The sequence below is a fragment of the Charadrius vociferus genome, unplaced genomic scaffold (genome assembly GCF_000708025.1).
Source record: "Charadrius vociferus isolate BGI_N301 unplaced genomic scaffold, ASM70802v2 scaffold306, whole genome shotgun sequence".
Classification (NCBI taxonomy): Eukaryota; Metazoa; Chordata; class Aves; order Charadriiformes; family Charadriidae; genus Charadrius; species Charadrius vociferus.
Window position 1 is genome coordinate 2,239,657 of NW_009648963.1, and position 18,836 is coordinate 2,258,492.

General features: G+C 37.7%; 2 protein-coding genes across 2 annotated transcripts in view; one reads left to right on the forward strand and one right to left on the reverse strand.

Moving 5' to 3' along the window:
* The first annotated feature begins 255 nt into the window (after positions 1–255).
* MED28 (mediator complex subunit 28) lies at positions 256–1,988 on the forward strand. The gene is made up of 3 exons (XM_009887660.1): positions 256–304; positions 1,068–1,180; positions 1,677–1,988. The coding sequence occupies exons 1-3, from the start codon at positions 256–258 to the stop codon at positions 1,872–1,874; spliced, it is 360 nt and encodes a 119-aa protein (XP_009885962.1). The 3' UTR covers positions 1,875–1,988.
* A 1,057-nt stretch (positions 1,989–3,045) lies between these two features.
* Positions 3,046–18,836, reverse strand: part of FAM184B (family with sequence similarity 184, member B) — a 47,028-nt gene continuing 31,237 nt past the window's right edge. The window contains 10 exon segments of the mRNA XM_009887661.1: positions 3,046–3,127; positions 5,675–5,877; positions 6,554–6,658; positions 6,844–6,961; positions 8,393–8,539; positions 11,478–11,662; positions 12,035–12,147; positions 13,402–13,555; positions 14,426–14,640; positions 15,351–15,411. Of these exon segments, the coding sequence (XP_009885963.1) occupies positions 3,046–3,127; positions 5,675–5,877; positions 6,554–6,658; positions 6,844–6,961; positions 8,393–8,539; positions 11,478–11,662; positions 12,035–12,147; positions 13,402–13,555; positions 14,426–14,640; positions 15,351–15,411 (1,383 nt within the window).

The window sequence follows — 18,836 nt, forward strand, 5'->3', positions numbered from 1 at the left end:
ATCCGCACCGGTGAGGCCCCGGGGAGGTGGGGAGGGTAGACCGGCCCGGCCTGACACAAGCCCAGGGTGCGCCCGGGCCTTGTTCTGCAGGGCTGAGGGGACGGCGAGGGTTGCCAGTCTGTGACGAACGTCCCCCGAAACTTCTTGAGAAGTTCTGGCGGCGCGTTTGGGCTTCGCTGGGGCGGTGTGTGCCTCCTCGTTAGGGGCCGAAAGAGGTTTGCGTGGGAGAGTGGACACGGAAAGAACCCCCCGGGAATGATCGGGGTCCCGCGAAGGGCCCGAGTGCCGGCGGGCGCCGGGGGCTGTGTGGCATTGCATTAACGTGCAGGCAGACGCCGCGCACAAAGGAGGACGCTAAGGAGATGGACTTACGAAGCGATACGGAGCAGTAATAAAAGGTGGGAAAGGGAAGCCTGGAGTGCTTAGTAGCAGGGATTTAAGAGTTGTGTGCCAGGCACCTCTGTGGGAGGTGTAATTAATATTGAATCGATATAAACAGGAAGGTAAAAAATGGCCCTTGACAACTGTTAAGAGGTCTGCTTTTCCCCCAAAATTTTCTGAAGCCTGACTTTCAAGCGTTGTTTTGAAAAGAGCATAAATGCTTTTGAAAACTTCTTTCTGGATATCAGGCCATATTCATACGCTGGAATGGGACAGCTTTTGTTATTAAAACAGTAGTGTATAAAACACAAAGGCAGAATATTTTCCTAAATATCCCCGTATTTTAGAATCTTCTATTGAGCTTGTTGCTTGGGAGTGCAGTGAACAGCGAAGTTCCACAAATTACTTTATCACTCTTAGTCATTGTTAAAAATATAATAAAACTGGGGAAAAGAGTTGCTGTTTTGCACCTTTAAAGGAAGTTTTGAAAGTTTGCAAAGCAACGTTTTATAGAGACTTAATGCAAATCCTGGTTTTATAAATAAGTCATTTTACTAAATCTGAAGATTTTCTTTCTAGAAAGTACTGTGAAAAGTGGTTTTAATAGGATACAGATAACTATCAGTATCAGCCCAGTAATTTGTTTTTTGGAATCTGTTCTTTCTGCGTTGTTATTTTATGTTTAGGTGTTGATCAGTGCATCCAGAAGTTTCTGGATGTTGCAAGACAAACTGAATGCTTTTTTCTACAAAAACGACTGCAGCTATCAGTCCAGAAACCAGAGCAAGTAATTAAAGAGGTATGTTCAAATTAATTTACCTGTTGTCTTGGAAACCAGGAGACCTGTGTTGTTCTGTATTGGATAAGCTGTGCACCAGCACCTGTTAATCGCCTCGTTCACATTCATTTTGGGTTTCTGAACATGGTGCTCTATCTTAAGTTGGCAGAACTTAGCAGTTGACCCATTGCTCTTGCCGTGAACCTGTAGAAGCCGGATGCCTGCTGCTCTGTGGAGTATTGGAACACAGTTGATTGATAGTTTCATTGGAAGAAACAAACTAGTCAGTCAAATTTTGCTGGACATAATAATGATCTCTGAAATAGGTGACCTAGGGGAATGGACCTAATGCATTCACAGTGCTTTCCCTCTGTTTCATTGGATGCTTTTCCATTATTAGAATCCCTGTAAAGACCAGCTTGAAGAACTCATGCTAAAAAAATTACATGCTTTTTATGTGAGGTGGTTATTCTTGTGAATACTGTCTATTTACTAATACACATTTTTTCATCCATAGGATGTTTCAGAATTAAGAAATGAATTGCAGAGAAAAGAAGCGCTAATTCAGAAGCATTTGGGTAAACTGCGACACTGGCAACAGGTCCTGGAAGATATCAGTGTACAGCACAAAAAGCCTGCAGAAATGCCTCAAGGTCCATTAGCTTACCTAGAACAAGCATCTGCTAATATTCCTGCTCCAATGAAGCAAACGTGATCTCTGATTTTACATATCTATTTTCAACAATGCAAAGAAGCGGTGTTCTTTTTACTTTGTATGCTTTTTGTATAATGTAATTTGTACCACAAATATAAATAGTTAAGACAAGTACTTACTTTTTTGTTGTTGTTGTTGCAAAAATGTGGATTGGTTTTATATTTCAATGGAAAATATACAGAGTTGCTATTCAGGATGCTTTCTGGTAGAACTGTATTTTCCAGAATGCATCCTGTTTCTTATAGAAGAGGTGGTCCTAGCTTTCCCCTAACTGTATCTTTGCTGGTATGATGAAAATACTTGCAAAGATTACTGTTTGGTTTTACTGGAAGATTTAAATGTTTTGTGATGCAGTAATTATCCATAAGTATCAGTGTAGAAGCACCCTTAGAATTGTCTCTATCTAGGTCAGATCAAGAGTGTACTTTTTTTTGAAATGAATTGTTCTTCTCCGGAGGACTTCTGCTCATCTCATGAAGGGGTCTCAGGATATACAAATTTGATTCTTAGAGGATGAAATGAAACTGCAAAATGCATACCCCTGGGGGGGTATGTAATGCAGGCCCAGTGTTAATGGTGTTCTGTCTGTCAGGCTAGTGTAGAAATGGTCCAAAATACCTACCCCCAAAATAAAGAGCACTCATTGTGGATGGTGAGTCATGAGCACTGTCCAGCCTACAGAATTAGCTTCTGCTGGGGTGCACTATTTAGTAATTTAAATGTAGCCAAAAAAAGAGTTCGGAGGTAGAAATAGCAAAGGAATTCTGTCTCTGTATTACTCGGCCACAAGCTTAATTCATCCATATAGCTGGGAAAGCCACTTTCTAGGGACACCATTTTGGTGACAGAATTAATTAGAATATTGTAACCCTGGAAATTAGAATTAGTAATTGTGTACTGAACTTCCTACTGTGCTTTAAAAGTTTTTGGGGCAGAGTGGATGAAAACCTCAGTCTTAATATTTCTGATCTTCTCACAGATAGTAAGGCACTTCTCAGTGTTACTTAGTGTACACCATTTTATCCCCTTCTTGACTGCACGTATAAAAAGTGTCTTTTTGCCAAATCCGTAAATCCGATGCTAAAGTCTCCTTCCAAATCAAGCAGTTCGTCTTGGAAAAAAGACTAAACAGCCAGGATGAAAGTATTGGCCTGTAGAAGCATTCTGCCCCTTATGCCACCTTTTCACCGCTGGTGAGGTGCGGTGGCTGTTGCGTACTAAGTGCTTGCAGCTGTTGGTACAGTTCTTGTGGGCTGTTTGATACAAGAAGAGGTTAGGCGGAAGGTATGCCTCTGCACACGTGAAATTTGTTACATAGCTGAGCCCTGCTGGTTGAAATTAAATGGGGATTCAAATTGTACAGCAGTTGAACTATCCTATCTTAAAACACTAGGCTGCTGGTTGCACAATTCACAGCCTTTCACATTTGTTGATGAATCACCTGAGGGTTAATTTCCTCATGGGTGTCTTTCCTCCCAGTCATGAGTTAGCTAGCATGACCTGATAAATGCAGTCATGCACCCACATTGCATTTTGGTGGGCATAAGAACAATATTGAGATAAAATGTACAAATATGCAGTTCTCATAAATCTGGAACTCAGTGTATCTGACTCACACTTCAGCATAACGCGCTATTTTGCAAAACATAGAGATGGATGATTTACAAGCAAGTTTTAATGCTAATACTTACATATTACCCTAGTTTATCAGGCTGATTGTTACAGGAATATTGTATTGCAATGCTGACTATACAAAACAGTTTATTAAGCAAATCAGAAAGTTTATAAACCAGCCTGCTATAAACATGCTATTCTTGGCGGTATACCACATGCTGTACAGCTTAAAATAAGTTTAACAAAAACCTATTAAAAACTTTAAAAATTACATTACTATATGCAGGAATTATTTTAAACAGCTGGTGAAGCAAATATATAAACCTACAGAAGTAAGATCTTTTTTTCAGCTGGAGCCTAATTGACAGGACATATTAGAGAACAAATTGCATATTTAATGTAATTGTGGAATGGTACAGTCTCTGGATTAAAAAGTCTCTTCACATAACAGTATCCAGAATTTTGCTTTTTCTTAATTTTTTACAGTTTGTTAAAAAAAAAAGCATTTTCCTGAAATCCATGCCTATAAAGCCATAGTAATTAGATGTAAGAGAGTACAGTTGTTCCTAATTATTTACTTGGAAATTACATCTTTTTTTTTTTTTTTCATAAATCATATATTGGATTATTGTTCCCTAAAAGAAAACTGGAACAGCTTTTCTAATAATTCTGAGTAGTATGGAAATTGTTTGCTTTAAAATGAAAAATACTTAGTAAACCATTCTTGGTGCTGAGGATCTTGGTTTTGGTCGTCTTTGGTTTGTGGTGGTTCATTGCCATGTGTCCTGTGCAAACAAATAAGCATTAGCATCACTTACCAATATTTAATACTTTTTAAAAACTCATGGAAAAACTCATGATCCTATGAATGGATCTGTGCTCACATGAACTGGATGAGGCCAAAAGGTGCCAGCTACAATTTCTAGTGGGATCTGTGCCAGCCAGGTAACTGGGCTAACAGCACTGGTAGTAACCCAAAGGAAAGCGTGAAGGATTACTAAACAGCTATGGAGGAATGTTTCAACATAATTGTTGACTTGACATCTCAAAAAATAAAAAAAAAAGATGCTTCCAGAATATGAAGTCTTGAAAATCAGAAAGTGGCAGCTGCAATTAACTCTTAAAACTATGAAATAAAATTTATGCATTAAAAATGTTGGGTAAAAGTTTTATATAGAACTGAAAGATTTATCTGAACATTAACTGGCTTTTATAACCAATCCTATTACATAGTCCCTGATTTTTCAGCATTCAGGGTGCTTTTTTAACATTTGCATTAATTTCAGTTAGCTTATAGTAGCAAATATGGCTTCACTTGTGATTGATTTAAGAAGTAGTAAGTAGCAGCCACGCTACCGTTAGTCTTCCTGTACATTCCCTTTAAAATATAAATCTGATTTGCCTTGGCAGTCATCTGGCATGACACAGAATGCTGTTATCTTTAAGATGTAGGAATTGCCAAACTGGATCCAAGCCCATTTCCCAGGCTATCGTCTTTGGCAGCAGTCAGCACCATCTGCCTTCAAGGAAAGAACTCTCTAGCACACAATTTATGGGACAACTAATCTCCACTAGGAGATAGGTGAGAAGGCTGGCTTTTGTCCTGAAGTATAGTGGTAGGGTTGTTTTTTTTAAATATTTGTCATTATAACTATAATGTTAACTAGATAAATTTTTAACTATTTCTTGAAGAGATAGTTCAATCATATTTATAAAACGCTAAACGTTGTTTAAATAATAACTCATAAATTTGAAGAAAAATTCAAGCTTTTCAGAGGAAAAAACATCAAACTAAGAAGTTTTTAGTTAAGTATCTGCTTCAAATATCTCCTAAAATAAAAATATGCCATCTACATCTACCAAGTGCAAAGTGAGGAAACAAAAGTAAGAAGGAAAACACATCCTTAACAAAACTACTGATACGTGCCCAAAGTTTTAAACAGCCATATTTGCTATTAACTACGTTCTTAGTGAAATCGTAAGCTCCGCTGGGCAGTGATTATAGCCTACTTCTACAGTAAAGTTCTGGGTCTATCTGCAGAGAACTGAACACATGGAGTTCACTGCACAACAGGAACCTTACGTCATTGTTTATTTCCAAATGTCTAATGTGTTTGAATTGTCTACAAGATTCTGAATACTAATTCATTTATCATCTTACAAGTCACTACAAAACAGACAAATACCTTGTGGCAGCACTGCTGTCTGAGGACTGTGTTGATGGAGAGCCCACCCTGAGGCAGCCAGGACTCCGGTCTAAGCTCGTAGATTTTGTTATTTGAGGAGCGCTTCTTTTTGATCTCAAGTCACAGCTCAAAAAGTTCTTTGCGTAGGAAGCTAAATTCGGAACACTGACAACACGACTGGGCACCTCAACCGTTTTCTTCTGCTGCTTTTTATTGTAACAGAAAACTTCATTACATACAGATTTTTTTACACTTTATACTATAAAACCTCAACAATACCTCATGCATAGATATCTTGTGAGGAGATTCTCATCTTTTTCTATAGGCATAAAATTCTCAGGGTATGTTTTGAGGATCCACGGATTTGGTAGTCCAATTAAAGCAACTTGTGTGTTTGACCTTGAGGTTTTAGATATATCAAAGCTGATAGTTTTGCAGAGCTCATTTAGGTGCTTTCCACCAACTTGACCTCCCTTCCTTCCATGAATATTTACAGACAGTATCATACAGAGGTGGGGGGAATGCCAAAGGGCAAATCCTAAGCAGCCCAAACCCAATTCATAAATTTCCTTGATGCATGCAATATCCCAAATAGCAGCTCCCAAATCTGCAAGCAACGGCTGTGCTTATCCCAGTGGCAGATGGACATCTTTGGAGTTCTAGTGTTTTATATTTGCTTAAACACCTGTATCTATGTGCATATATACTTCTACTGAATTTGTGTTATACTCAGACTGAAGGTTTGCTTACTGGAAAGAATTCTACTGAATAACATTACCATAAAAAATTAATAAGACCTTTACTGTCCTGATCATCTGTATGATTCAAACACAAGTAAAACTTCGTGACTTAGTATTTTAATTGCATTGCCCATCTTACCTTCATGGAAGAAGTCAAGCATCCTGTATTTGGGTTGAAAGAAAATGATCGATTCCTGTAAGATTCAGTGTTGGCTAAAAGTGAATGCTGAAATTTTCTTCCTTCCTGAGAGGAAAGAAAAGTTATGTGTATGGAGACATCTATTTGTTGGAAGTTGGTATTGAAACATATATTTGTCAAAGTATTCCGGAACAGAAAGAAAGTACCAGTCTGAAGCAATGTGTGAAACACTGAATAGAGCCTTCCAACAGGTTCCAAAATACGTATGTCTGTAAAAAAGGAAATCTTACCACCAGCTGCTTGATAATCTCTTCTCTCTCACTTAATTGGTCTTGCAGACTGCTGATAAGGTGTGTATCTTCTGATGTGGGCTCCCACTTTCTTGACTTTTCTTCTAATTCTTTAAGTCTGTATCAAAAAAACGCAGACCGGAAAAAACTTCTTCAGACCAGGTTCAAGAAGTACTTGGGCTGCACTCTGCCCTAAATTTCGAGCTTAAAATACAGGGAGGTAGTCAGGTCTTTCTCATAAACCACCATTTTTTAAAAAGGCATCTGTATATGGATTACATGTAAGTACAGAATGTTGTGGAGTTCCAAAATAAATTGACACCATGGTTAACTTACAACACCTGTCCAGTGTAAAATCAAGCACGTGGTATAAAATACTAACAAGCTTGCACATCACATTGCTCGTCTAGTTTCCTAAAGAAAAAAAATCTGTGTCGCAGTATCTATGCATGTCTGTATTCATCTATTTGTTCTCTTTTCTGACCCAATAACTTTAGAATCCACAGGCTAATTCCAACCATATTTGATAGAGGCCTCAGAAATACCCAATTGCTATAAGCTGCATGAAAAGAAAGGCTTGGATATACATCCTGCTTTAGTGAACCCTCTCAGTCAAAACCTGTAGCGTGAATTCAGCTCTTTAAATACCTTTATCAGGGGAAAAGATTCAAATAAAAACTTAGACCCTCTTAGAGATGGTGTGGAAACATACATTTGATTGACCCATGAGAAGACATTCGTCAGCCAAGTTCATTAATTTTGCTGCTTGAGAAACTGAGTGCTAAGAAGTTCACCTGCCATACTGAGAAATGTATTACAGAATACAAACCACCATTTTGTGGGGTTTTTTTTGTTAGGGTAAACATTTTTGAGAGGACACCCCCCTCTCCCCCATCTTATACTCTTACTTTAGTGTATCTCAGAGTTTTGATGAAAAGATAACATCTGAATGGTTTGAGACCTGCTTGCATGCAAGTCGGTCTCTCTTCTGGACCTAGGCTGCACAGTTGGGACAAGAGAAAAGGACAAGGGATATATGGAATCACAAGGATTACTTCTGAGGGGCCTCTCCTGTACAGTCTGAAGCACTACAGAACTACTTAACTCCACAAGGAGCTGCAAAGTGCATTTATTTACATGAGTTAGCAGGGGCTGTTCTGGGAAATTTGTAAGGGAGTGAGAATGAGCAACAGCTTAACCTCAAAGATGCTGCTCTGCTGAACAAAATGAAGTACGAGATCATGGATCAAGGCCTCTGGTATCACCTCTGACAAAGATGATTTTACACTTCATAAAATTGCAAGATGCTAAGTGCAGGTTTTAATTTAGCATTGTAAAACTTTATGTATAGTGCTTTACATTAAACAATATTCAGAGTTTATTACAATTTATCTGGGTCTTCGTGTTTGCAAAGGAAATACCTATACACTTCTATTTCAGTGCTTAGAATATTCTACCTATGAGTAATAAAAATATATATATATATATGAAGAATAATAATTTCAAACAGAACTCATTGCCAGAATGAGCCAGAGTTCATTTCAATGACTTAGTTTCTAAGGAGAAAATCTTTGCTTAGAGAAGTGCCTGAGTGCTGCCGAAATCAGATAATGTGTTTTCACCTTCCTTTCAGTGATCTTGTTTCAGTATGTCCAGTGCTTTTTTTAGCTTGATATTGAGGTCTTCTACCAGTAGCCTTCCATTGGTATTAAAATATGTCTGATTGCTCACATTTCAATACTTGTTTATTGTCACTGACCAAAGCATGCAGTTTTGAGGTCTTTCACTGACTACAAAGGTAATTAACTGGGCACAGTTCTGGGCTTCTGCTTACTGACTTGACTTTGACGCTTCGGTTGCAATCTGAAGCAGAACCACACTAACACTGAGGAAGATGAAAATTATTTGAAGATGTACTTGACCTTCAGCCTTCGGGAAATGGAGGGTCTATTCTATATAATGATGCTGTTAATATTCTGTCTATGGTTAGTTTGTACAGCAATCTTGATGGTCAAACATGACAATAAAGAACCATAGGAACTCACGTGTATTAAACAAAATGATTTTGAAATTTCTGGGATTTTGACATCAGGTTGTCATGCTACATTTCATCACATCATGGCACCAGAAACATTTAGTACTGCCTACCACCATTCTAAAAATATATTTTTTTTAAAAGTGAAGGTAAGAACTGTTATAACAATGCCTTTAACTACAATATTTTATTTAATAGATAATATATTTGAAAGATACTGCTATTTGATTAACACCATCAACTGAAAACTAAAAATTGCCTAACATTTTTTCAAGCCTGGCCATAACATTGCTTTCTGATACCAACCCCAAAATCAACAGACATCTACTGAAGAATCACTGTTATCTTGTTACCTTTTGTTTGCTAACGTTTTGTTAAACCTTTGAGAAACTTTTTCATTAACTCAATGCAGAGCCCATGTTCTGTTGTCTAAAAATAGAGAGATCAAACTCAGCAGATTAACAATTATAATTTTCAGAAAACATATTCCGTTTACCTTTTTCTTTTTAATGTATTTCTAAGCCCCTTTCACTTGTTTCTGAAATGCTTCAGGGAAGGCCAAAAGGCCCACAAAAGGGTTCTGCCCTTGAAATTAGAGCGCAGCCATGGGAGTGATTGATTTGGCACTTGGCACAAAATAAGAAGCAGAAGAATAAGAGTAAAAATGGGAGCAGAATCCCTGGAATGGATCTTCAGGGGCAGAATAAAAGCTTTGCTTCAGAATAGCCATTTTGGGACTTGTGTTCTCTTCCCATAAAAACACCATTGTCTGCTCTCATCCTACTCATTGCAAAAGGTTTCTGTACTGGAGGTGGAATTCACACAATTCAAGAGAACGGAAACGGGAATGACTACTTCAAGCAGATTGCTGGTTTCACTTACTTGGCAACAGTAGAAATTTTAAACAATTGGTTATAAAAAACTGGCACATGCAAATAACAAGCCACTATCATCTTTCAAATCAGAAACAACTATATAGCATAAGACAAGTTCACTGTTGTTAAAGTAACAGTAAAAAAAGCTGTTATTTGTATGCACTCACCAATTTAACTATTCTCCTACCCAAATTACTGGTCCTGCAAAAGCAAAACAAGAGCTGCAAGTTAATGTTCCAGATCTTCCACGGGTTAATTTCAGAGCAGCCTGTACCAGGTGCCTAGGCCCATTTGAGCTTTTTGGTTCTACCTCCTGTTATTTGAAGGATTTCTCCTTACATAATTTCCATTAATGCTTCCTTCTCAAATGTATACTGTAGTAGAGCTACATCATCTATCCCCTGTAAAGATTATCCTCCAGCCCAGCAGCTTTAGTATTTGAGGCCTTTTAGACCTCATCACTGACATGTGAATAATTTGTCTCTTCATGAACAGAGGCTCTAAATTCCTTCAAGGTAGCTGGAGGGCACCGATGAAACTCTCTGGTTTGCAATTCTTTCTGTTGATCTTGCTTCAAAAGCTTGAAATGAAAGTCACTTTCAAGTAACTCTCCAAAGAGTGCAAAGGAAAAGAAAAAAAAGAAAGTTTCTTTCTCATTCTTTAAATATCTACTGACTGGTAGACAGCAATGGAATTACTCTGGCCACTCTGACAGTCTGCTGAGAGAAACTGTATCCCTTGAGTGTTTTTTTTCTAGACTATATAGGACATAATTTTAAAGATTCCTTTAAGGGTATACTCTTCAGAAATCCTTTATATATACAGCTCGAGTAGTTAGGGGCATACATTCTACATCATTGCAGAAATGAATTGAAAGGTACCCATGCACCAGATCCCTCAGTCTCTCTGCAAAGAGAAAGTATTAAGTATGATCATCCAGAAATTTCAAAGGATTCAACGGCCATACAGATGCACTGGACAGTTAACACCAGTCTTGTCCCCCTTGTAAAAGGTAAGTCCTGCACTTTTTCTGTAGGCAAACAGGAAGACTGCTATTACTGGAATGCAACAAGAGCTCCGGGCCTGTGGCTACGCTAAGAGGATGCAGTCCACCTTTTACAAGACACCCAAGACTACAAGTCAGCTTGGCCTTCCTGTCCCCTGACAGCATATTACAGCTCCAGGCTTCCATCAGCCCAGAGGCACTGTCAGTGTCCACTATCACTGCTCTTACTCCCCTAGTGCAAAGTTGGCTGTTACAGCCAAAGCAAAGTCTCACAGAGCACATACAGCCTTCTCAAGTGTCTCCTTTTGAGTTAACCACCCATTGGTTTCACCTACAGAGTGCATGTATAAAAACCTGGTATTTATTCTCAGAGACTTCTACTTTTTTTTTTTTTTTTTAATAGCTCTTGGGTGAGTTTAGGATTTGTTTATGTCTTCCAGTGCCTTTCAAAGGCAGATGGTATGCAGATTTTCTCAGGTCACTCCTATGGGGCTACACTGGACATATTTCTCTGTGACATATAATGAACAATTAGTTCAAATGCTTTTGTTATGGCTGGAGAGAAATGTGAAATGAACCACTGCTATTAGAACACTCGTAACTTCTACAATTAGCACTTTAGAGAGATTCTGACACTCATCACATTTAGAACACCTCGGATGCTGGTATTATTATTGGTTCTCTAGATAGCACTGTGAAGTGTGAATTTAAGGCAAACCTTCTGTGCTGTTTCTCCCTATCCTGAAGCTGTGCAGCTTCTTGCTTCTGTGACTCCAACTCAGCACTGAGTAGCTCCATTGTGTCCTTCAAAAGTAAATTCTCTTTCTTGAGTTCAGAAATTTCACTCTGACATTTTTCCAGTTCATCACGAAGAGATCTGATCTGGCTCTGGCTACTTCCTTCCTAAGAAAAAAGCCAAATTCAGTTATTCACAGCTTCTTCTTATTTAATGTAAAGATCTTACTGGAATTGCGTGCATGGAATTTTTGTGAACTGATTTTTCAATTATGTGTGCAATTCTATCTGCAAGACAAAATCTGTGATCAAAAAATCCTGAACGTATTTTATAGCCTCCTTAAAATTAATTTTATTGTAACATTCATTCACTTGCGTTGTAGAGATGATAAACGACACTAATATTTTAAAGTGGGACATAAGGGAAGGAAACCCATTTCTGTAAGAGACTGTAACTTTTATTATCTCTGAAGAGAGAAATTTGATACTATTTCTTTTGCAAAACACAACATGGCAACGAAGTAGGAACTGGATTCTTGCCTGTTGTTTTTTCAGTGTCCTCACACTCCTCAGCTCCATTTGGAGTTCTTCTATTTGTTTCTTGAGATTAGTGCACAATGTCTGTTGCTCGGAGAGTTCCGTCCTTAGAGATCCTAGTAACAATCAGACAATCATTAAGGCAGTCAGAGGCCAGCTGGATGGGGAAGGTAGATATAGATAATGCAGATGAAAACATTGACACATTACATCTTTGCTTTGTCCCTCAACTCCTTTACCATTAAGTATGATAGAATCATATCATAGAATGGTTTAGGTTGGAAGGGACCTTGAAGATCATCGAGTTCCAACCCCCCTGCCATAATAAACACTCTGGTAAAAGACAGGCCTCCTGTTACTAAAGAAGTAACTCATTTGAGCAATGGTAAGAAGATATGGAGCTATAACAGCAATGATTCATCATTGGAATCAGAGAAGTAATTCTGTGGCAGTTGTTCTGCAGACTAAATCACTATAATTGCTGCTTCTAACCCTGAACTTTACTGGAGCACCCCTGAGCTTCCCTGTTTACTCCACTGGTGTTTTACAGAAGGCCATAAGGCAGACTGAGGAGAACTCTAGTTTTGTTAGAGAAGTACAACACTTATGTAAGCAGATCTGTCATATACGCAACTTTTTTTATAGATTGGGTACAAGTTTTGGGATGGATCAAGTACAAGCAGAAAGAAGTTTTTCTCTCTCTATTGTCTCCCTACAATTTTTCTTGAAGAACAGAATTTACCTATTGAACATAGAAACTTTAGAGAGCAACAAATCTTTCTAGCAAATTTGAATTACTGAAAAAAAAAACCCACAAGAACATTCAGTTTATACTTAAAGTACTTTCAAATTATTCTTTCTTCAATTATAAAGCCTTTTATAGATAAATTTTAATAACCTGAGTTCAAACACGGATATAGTATAGGTCCTCCTAATGCAGTGTTCTGTTTAGTTCTGAACAGCTTAGGGATCTTTCTATACTAACTGAACAATATGTATGGAGCAACTGATCACCACTGCTGAACTCAATAGAACAGACTTGAACCACATATAACAATTCCTCACATCATAGAAAAAAAGAGGAAAGTCATATACACTGACTAAAATATTCCAATTTAATATACCTGATTATGTATACTTAAATGTCACACACCATACCACTCTCCTAGCAACATTCTGCTGCTGACAGCTGAGAGCTAGGTTAACAAAGAACAGTAGGTGCGTATTGCTGAAATTGCAGGGTATGGAAAAGGAGATTGACAAAGACCTGAGTTCCCAGAAGATGGGAAAGAAAATGAATGGGAGGAAAGTCAGTGCTTTTCAGCGTACAATCAAGCAGTAGGAGCTGTGCATGACATGAGACATTATACCTAACAACAGGGTTTGCTGCTTCTGTATCTGCTCGACTTCATCATGTAATTCTTTCTTTGCTTTCTCTTCCAAGGTTTGTATTTCCAGCCTATAAGACTGATGTTGGATCTTCAAAGTCTCATTAAATTCTTTTTTCAAACGTTCTTCTGCCTCCTGTAAGCAAAAGCGCCCCCCCCCAAAAAACAAAGTAGTTGGAGCCTATTTATCACTTGTTGTTTTACTTGTAATGCCAGGATGAACCTGGTCTTTCACTGTAGAATTTTTATTTTCATCACCACTTTACATGACACCTCATCAACACAAGAACAAAAATGAGCTGAAGTTAAAAAATAAAAATTAATAAGACAAGAGAAATTTTCAAGATACCGGCTATCAGATTTGTTGTACATCATGAAATAATACACTGACATCTTTGCACTATTTGACATTGGAAAGGTGTTTTATTATTCAACATACAAAGTCCCCCAGATTTGACCTGTACATCATTACTTATCACAGTGTGTCAGACAGAGGCTTCTATCTTTCCTTGTATTGTTCTTGGCTAAAATTTTCACTGCCGCTAGAAGTGCTGCTGATAGGCTGTAAATGATGAAGCAGTTGCTCTGCAGTGGCTCTGAATGCAAACTCCTGTCCTCAGTTTCACTTTTACCAGCTTACTGCCTTCAGCTTGGCTTTGTGAAAGCTGGGATTTTATTCTGAATATATAAACAAGATATTAAATTCTACTTAGGATGGCTTTACTACATATGCTTTATTAGAAGGTTTTCCCTAAGGTGTGCGATATCAATAGGGGCATCTGAACTCCATGTCACAATCACATGTAGATTTTTTAAGTTGATCTTTTTTCTCAAACAGCAACATTTTTTAGAACCTCAATATATTGCATTAACGTTTTGTCACTGAAATAAATCCATCATGATTAAGATATCTGGAGATAACTGGGTTTTAATAATCGACTCTAGCTAATATAGTTTATCCCACAAATGCAATTTTTTTTTTTACAGTAATATGTTGCAAACTGACCTTGAGTTCCTGATTTTTACTCTTCTCCAACATTTTTAAGACTTTTTGATGAGATGCCTCCAGCTGCAGTTTAACGTTCTGGCTTTCTTTAACAGTGTTTTGAAGATCCTGCAAAAGCTTCTCTTTTTCTTTGTTGGACTGTAGATTATGTTTCTTCAGTGACTCCTTGAAATTATTTGCTTGTTGGTCTAATATTTGCTTCAGCTGAGCCACCTTCCAGAAAAGTAAGTCAGCAGGATAGGATTAATGGCTGCATTCACAATGGAGAGGAATTATGTAAATTTGAGTACATTTTATGAACTTGTGTTACTCTATGAAAAACAGCAAGATGCTTGTTTCACGCAAGGAACCCTTTTTTCAGCAAAGAATGACATCCCTTTTGCATATACAGTCTGTTGCCCATTGAGTACTTCTCTTAAATTATTTCTTTTCAAATCGTCTCGCTCTCATATGTACAATCCATAGTTCAACTTGCACAATAACTATGGCACAAACCAGGAGGCAGGCCTAAGGCTGCGCTTATTGTCATCCTGGAGATGTAACACTGCAGAGTCCATTTATATAAAAGCAGTAGATTAGAACCAATGGAAACATCATGCTTCAGATTTGTTTTACTTTCTCCCCCCTCTTAGCTTAATTACTAAATACAGTAGACATGTCTATAATGGCTGACACAAACGTAACAAAAAAATACCCATTTATAAGAATAACTTGGTGGTTTTTTTTCTGTTGGGGAAGGAAGGAATAGTCTGTTCTCTTTCCTATTTGGTAGGTTTTCTAAACTTTCAGCAAAAAATTGTACTTGCTCTTCTTCTTAAATTTGCCATTCCAAACATAATAGCTGTGAAATTCTGAAAAACTGCCTTCTGCATAGAAGGATCATGCATAATTAGTAAGGCAAATTTGCATTTTTGCTGCTGTATCTGGGCTTCCAAGTCTGCTTTTTTGCTGCGCCATGCCTCCTGCAAAATCTTTATGTCTCTTGCCTATTTTTTCTGGGAGCATATGAAAGAGGGTGTCTGTTTTCCAATTTTTATATACTTGTACTTTCCAGCCTTAGAGAAACAGAATTCAAACTATGAAAGGTAGAAGTTGGCTTCCTTAGAACTTCATGTGACTTTAAATGATTCAAATGATGCTGCACACACCTGAAAATTGGATATGATACAGATTATAACCTGTGACTCCATCCTATCCTTTCCTCTACACTAATATATCTTCTTTTTCTCTTCTTCAGTGTTGCCTTAATTTCTTTCCATGCATACTGCAGACAGTTTGTTAGTTGAGGAAGCACCGTAGCTTTATCTAGCTAAATAGTTGCTTGTAACTTCAACTGCACACAGGTGGTTCTTTCTGATGCAGCACCACAAAAGCTGGATCAAGATTCACAAATTGGGCTAAGGTGCCTATATCCTTCCACATTTCATTCTCATAGCACTTTCTGGTATATTTTGTGTTACAGAAGAGAAAAGGAGACACGCTGTGCAAAGGCCTTACTTCTCATTAACTTCATGGCCACAGTCAGCATTGCACTCTCCCAAGGCAGGTACTAATAAGTTACGCCAGATCTCTCCAAATCATAGGAATCCTTTCTGATGATGGCTAAATGTACTCCTGGCTCTGTTCTTTCTCACATTGGTTGACCATGCTGGCTTCTCTCCTCCAAAGGATGTGTTTTCTCTTTTCCCTCTCCTGAGGCCCTTCTCCATTCCCAGATGGATCACAGCTCTTACCCAAGTACTCTCTACTGTTCTCATAGCTTCCCAGCACAGAACTGTACTCTGAAGGCTCAAAGTGAGCAAACCACAGAGCTTGTACCAGTTCCCAGGGCTTCAACTCCTTTCAGAGAAAAGACATTCTGTACCCCCACTTTATGACCACAACCTTCAACTACATTGCACCTTGACTTGCTTTAAATTCTAGTCGTGATTTCTGCTTTTACCATTTCTTGGCATCTGCTTCCTTCTCTCTAGAATTTATACAAGTCTTAATGTCCCAGAAATGAATCCTGATATTAAAGAAGAAAAATGAACGTGAACCTTATTTTTTGGAGACACTCACAGCTTAGAAAGAGTTCTTTGTACTTGATCAATTTGTCCTATTTTTATTGTTTTTTTCTACAGAGAAACTAAATAAGGGCCTGGAAACATTGTAAAAACTTGCTCTTTTTGGTCTGTTGGTAGTTTATCATTTTGAGTAAAAAGTTTATGTTCACAGAATATCAGATGAAGATGATTTGCTTCTGTCTAAGTCATATTCATGTGAAACACGAATGTTCATGGACTTCATGTGCTGTGGAGATAACTCAAAACCTGTTACTTGAACACATGCATGTATCATGAGAATGACAAAACTTCATTTAGTAAATCTGGTTTCTGTACCTCTGTAAGCAGCCACAAGAAGGAATCACTGTTCCATTTTTGAGTAGGTTTATGGCTGCAGAACTGCTGTTCCTATACACAAGTCAGTATACTGTGTTCCTTCCATTTAAATAGAGTTTCTCCTTCAAGTCCACAAGTCAGGTTCTTTTTCTCCAATTAACAAGTGGTGATCATTACTGATCTTGTACTTCAGCGTCCCTCTGAACCACTTCCAACAGCTTGCTCACAAAGGGCCATACTACTATTGTAATTAACGTGGATTTCCTTTACCAGATAGAACATTGCACTATGTTTGAACTTCAAAGTTCCTCAGCTTTATTACTGATATTTCACATGTTCTGAAATCTACAACAGTATCTGTAATTTAAACATGACAGAAATCTGCAAGCAGAGATGAACCTTGTTAAAAGCTACCAGTTTGGGCAGTTGACTTCCTCCCAAACCAAGTAACCAAAAAAGCTTTTAGTCAAATAATCCAAAGGAAACATTTTTGAATGTACTTATCAAAATGAAAAATTAAAATATTTCCTCCAGACTGAATTTAATGTTTTTAAAGCTTAAGTTATTTCATCATTTGCAAGAAGACAAGTGACTTCATTCACAGAACACAGGGGAAGAAGAGATGGGAGTGGTGGTTCTGCTTTGTGTGTGTGAGATGGAGAAAGCAAGCATGGAGGCAAAGGAAGAACAAGAGAGTACATACAGGTGCATATGAAGATAACCGGGAGATTTACCCTAGAAATGAAGGCCTAAGCTGTGCAGTGACAACTTAATATACAAGTGAAGAAGTGGCAACAGGCTACAGTGACACACTTTAGCTCACCCTGTTTTATCCCAGAACACAGTGACAAGGGGACTCTTTAAATGGTAAGCAAGCTGACAGAAGAAAAAGAAAAAAAAAAAAATCAACCAAAAACCCAAAACCAAAAAAACCCAGGCCCAAGTCTCCCACACATCACTGGAATGCTAAGTTGGTAGATAAGAAGAAAAAAAACATTCCTTCACTCAGTGTTTTGCGAATCAAGTTATTTTGTTCTTTATCAAGTGCCAGAAAATGAAAGATTAGTTTTACCACTTCTTGAACAATTTCAAACTAACATGGTACATTTGAATTTTGCTGAAGCTATCCAACCAAATGGATTTGAGTTAACAAAATTGAAAGGGCACCTAGCTTCAGCTGCCCCAAACAGAGTTTAAGTTAACTAATCATCCAGTTGTTTCTTGGCTTCTTCCATTGTGCCATCCAATTAAACACAAAGAAAACTATCTGTCTGAACAAACTAGTGAAGAATAATTGCTAAATATTGTTCTTAATGAAAAACATTAATTGCCTTTGTCTGTGTGATGGGATCTATATGTGGCCTGGATACACTCCAAAGAACAGGCAAATGCCAAAGTCACTTGCCAACCATACCTTTGTTTCCAAAGCTGCTGCAATTTTTGGGATTTTAAAAACAAACAAACAAAAAAACCCAAACAAAAAACAAGTGGTAAATCATAAGACTTAACAAAGGGGCACTTTGACTTTTGGTTACAGGTAAAATATTTACTTTGTCTTAATACCTACGGAACTCAAGCCAATGTTTTTCTATATAAAGAAAGGAAACACTGAAGATTTTAGGTACTTAAATTTAGATGCGAAACACTTAATGCTGTCCCCTGTATCATCTGATGTAGTATTCATTAGCATTACTATGCTCAAGCATGCATTTTTGTTCTTGGCTTCCTGAAAGTAAGCCAGTGAGTAACATGGATGTGCCAGAAAAGTAGGTTGTATATTTTCTAAGGAAAAGAGGTGTATATAAAGTTCAGCTGTGGTGACATTATTAACCTTCCAGACTCTCTTCATAGACAATTACTGGTTCAAAGCACTACTAACATGAAACATAAGATCATACTAACTAGAAACAGACTAAGCAGAAAATTGGCAGCAACAAAGAACATAATGTAGTAAGAAATCAGATGGAAAAGTATTTCTAAAAACATTATTTTTCAGTAATTTAGGGGAAAATATCTACACAAATATATCA

Coding starts and splice junctions, on each gene's coding strand:
- MED28 (XM_009887660.1), top strand. CDS start 256: ATGATCGGGGTCCCGCGAAGGGCCCGAGTGCCGGCGGGCGCCGGGGGC. Junction 305..1,067: donor GCCGGCGGGCGCCGGGGGCT/GTGTGGCATTGC, acceptor TTTTATGTTTAG/GTGTTGATCAGTGCATCCAG. Junction 1,181..1,676: donor CAGAGCAAGTAATTAAAGAG/GTATGTTCAAAT, acceptor TTTCATCCATAG/GATGTTTCAGAATTAAGAAA.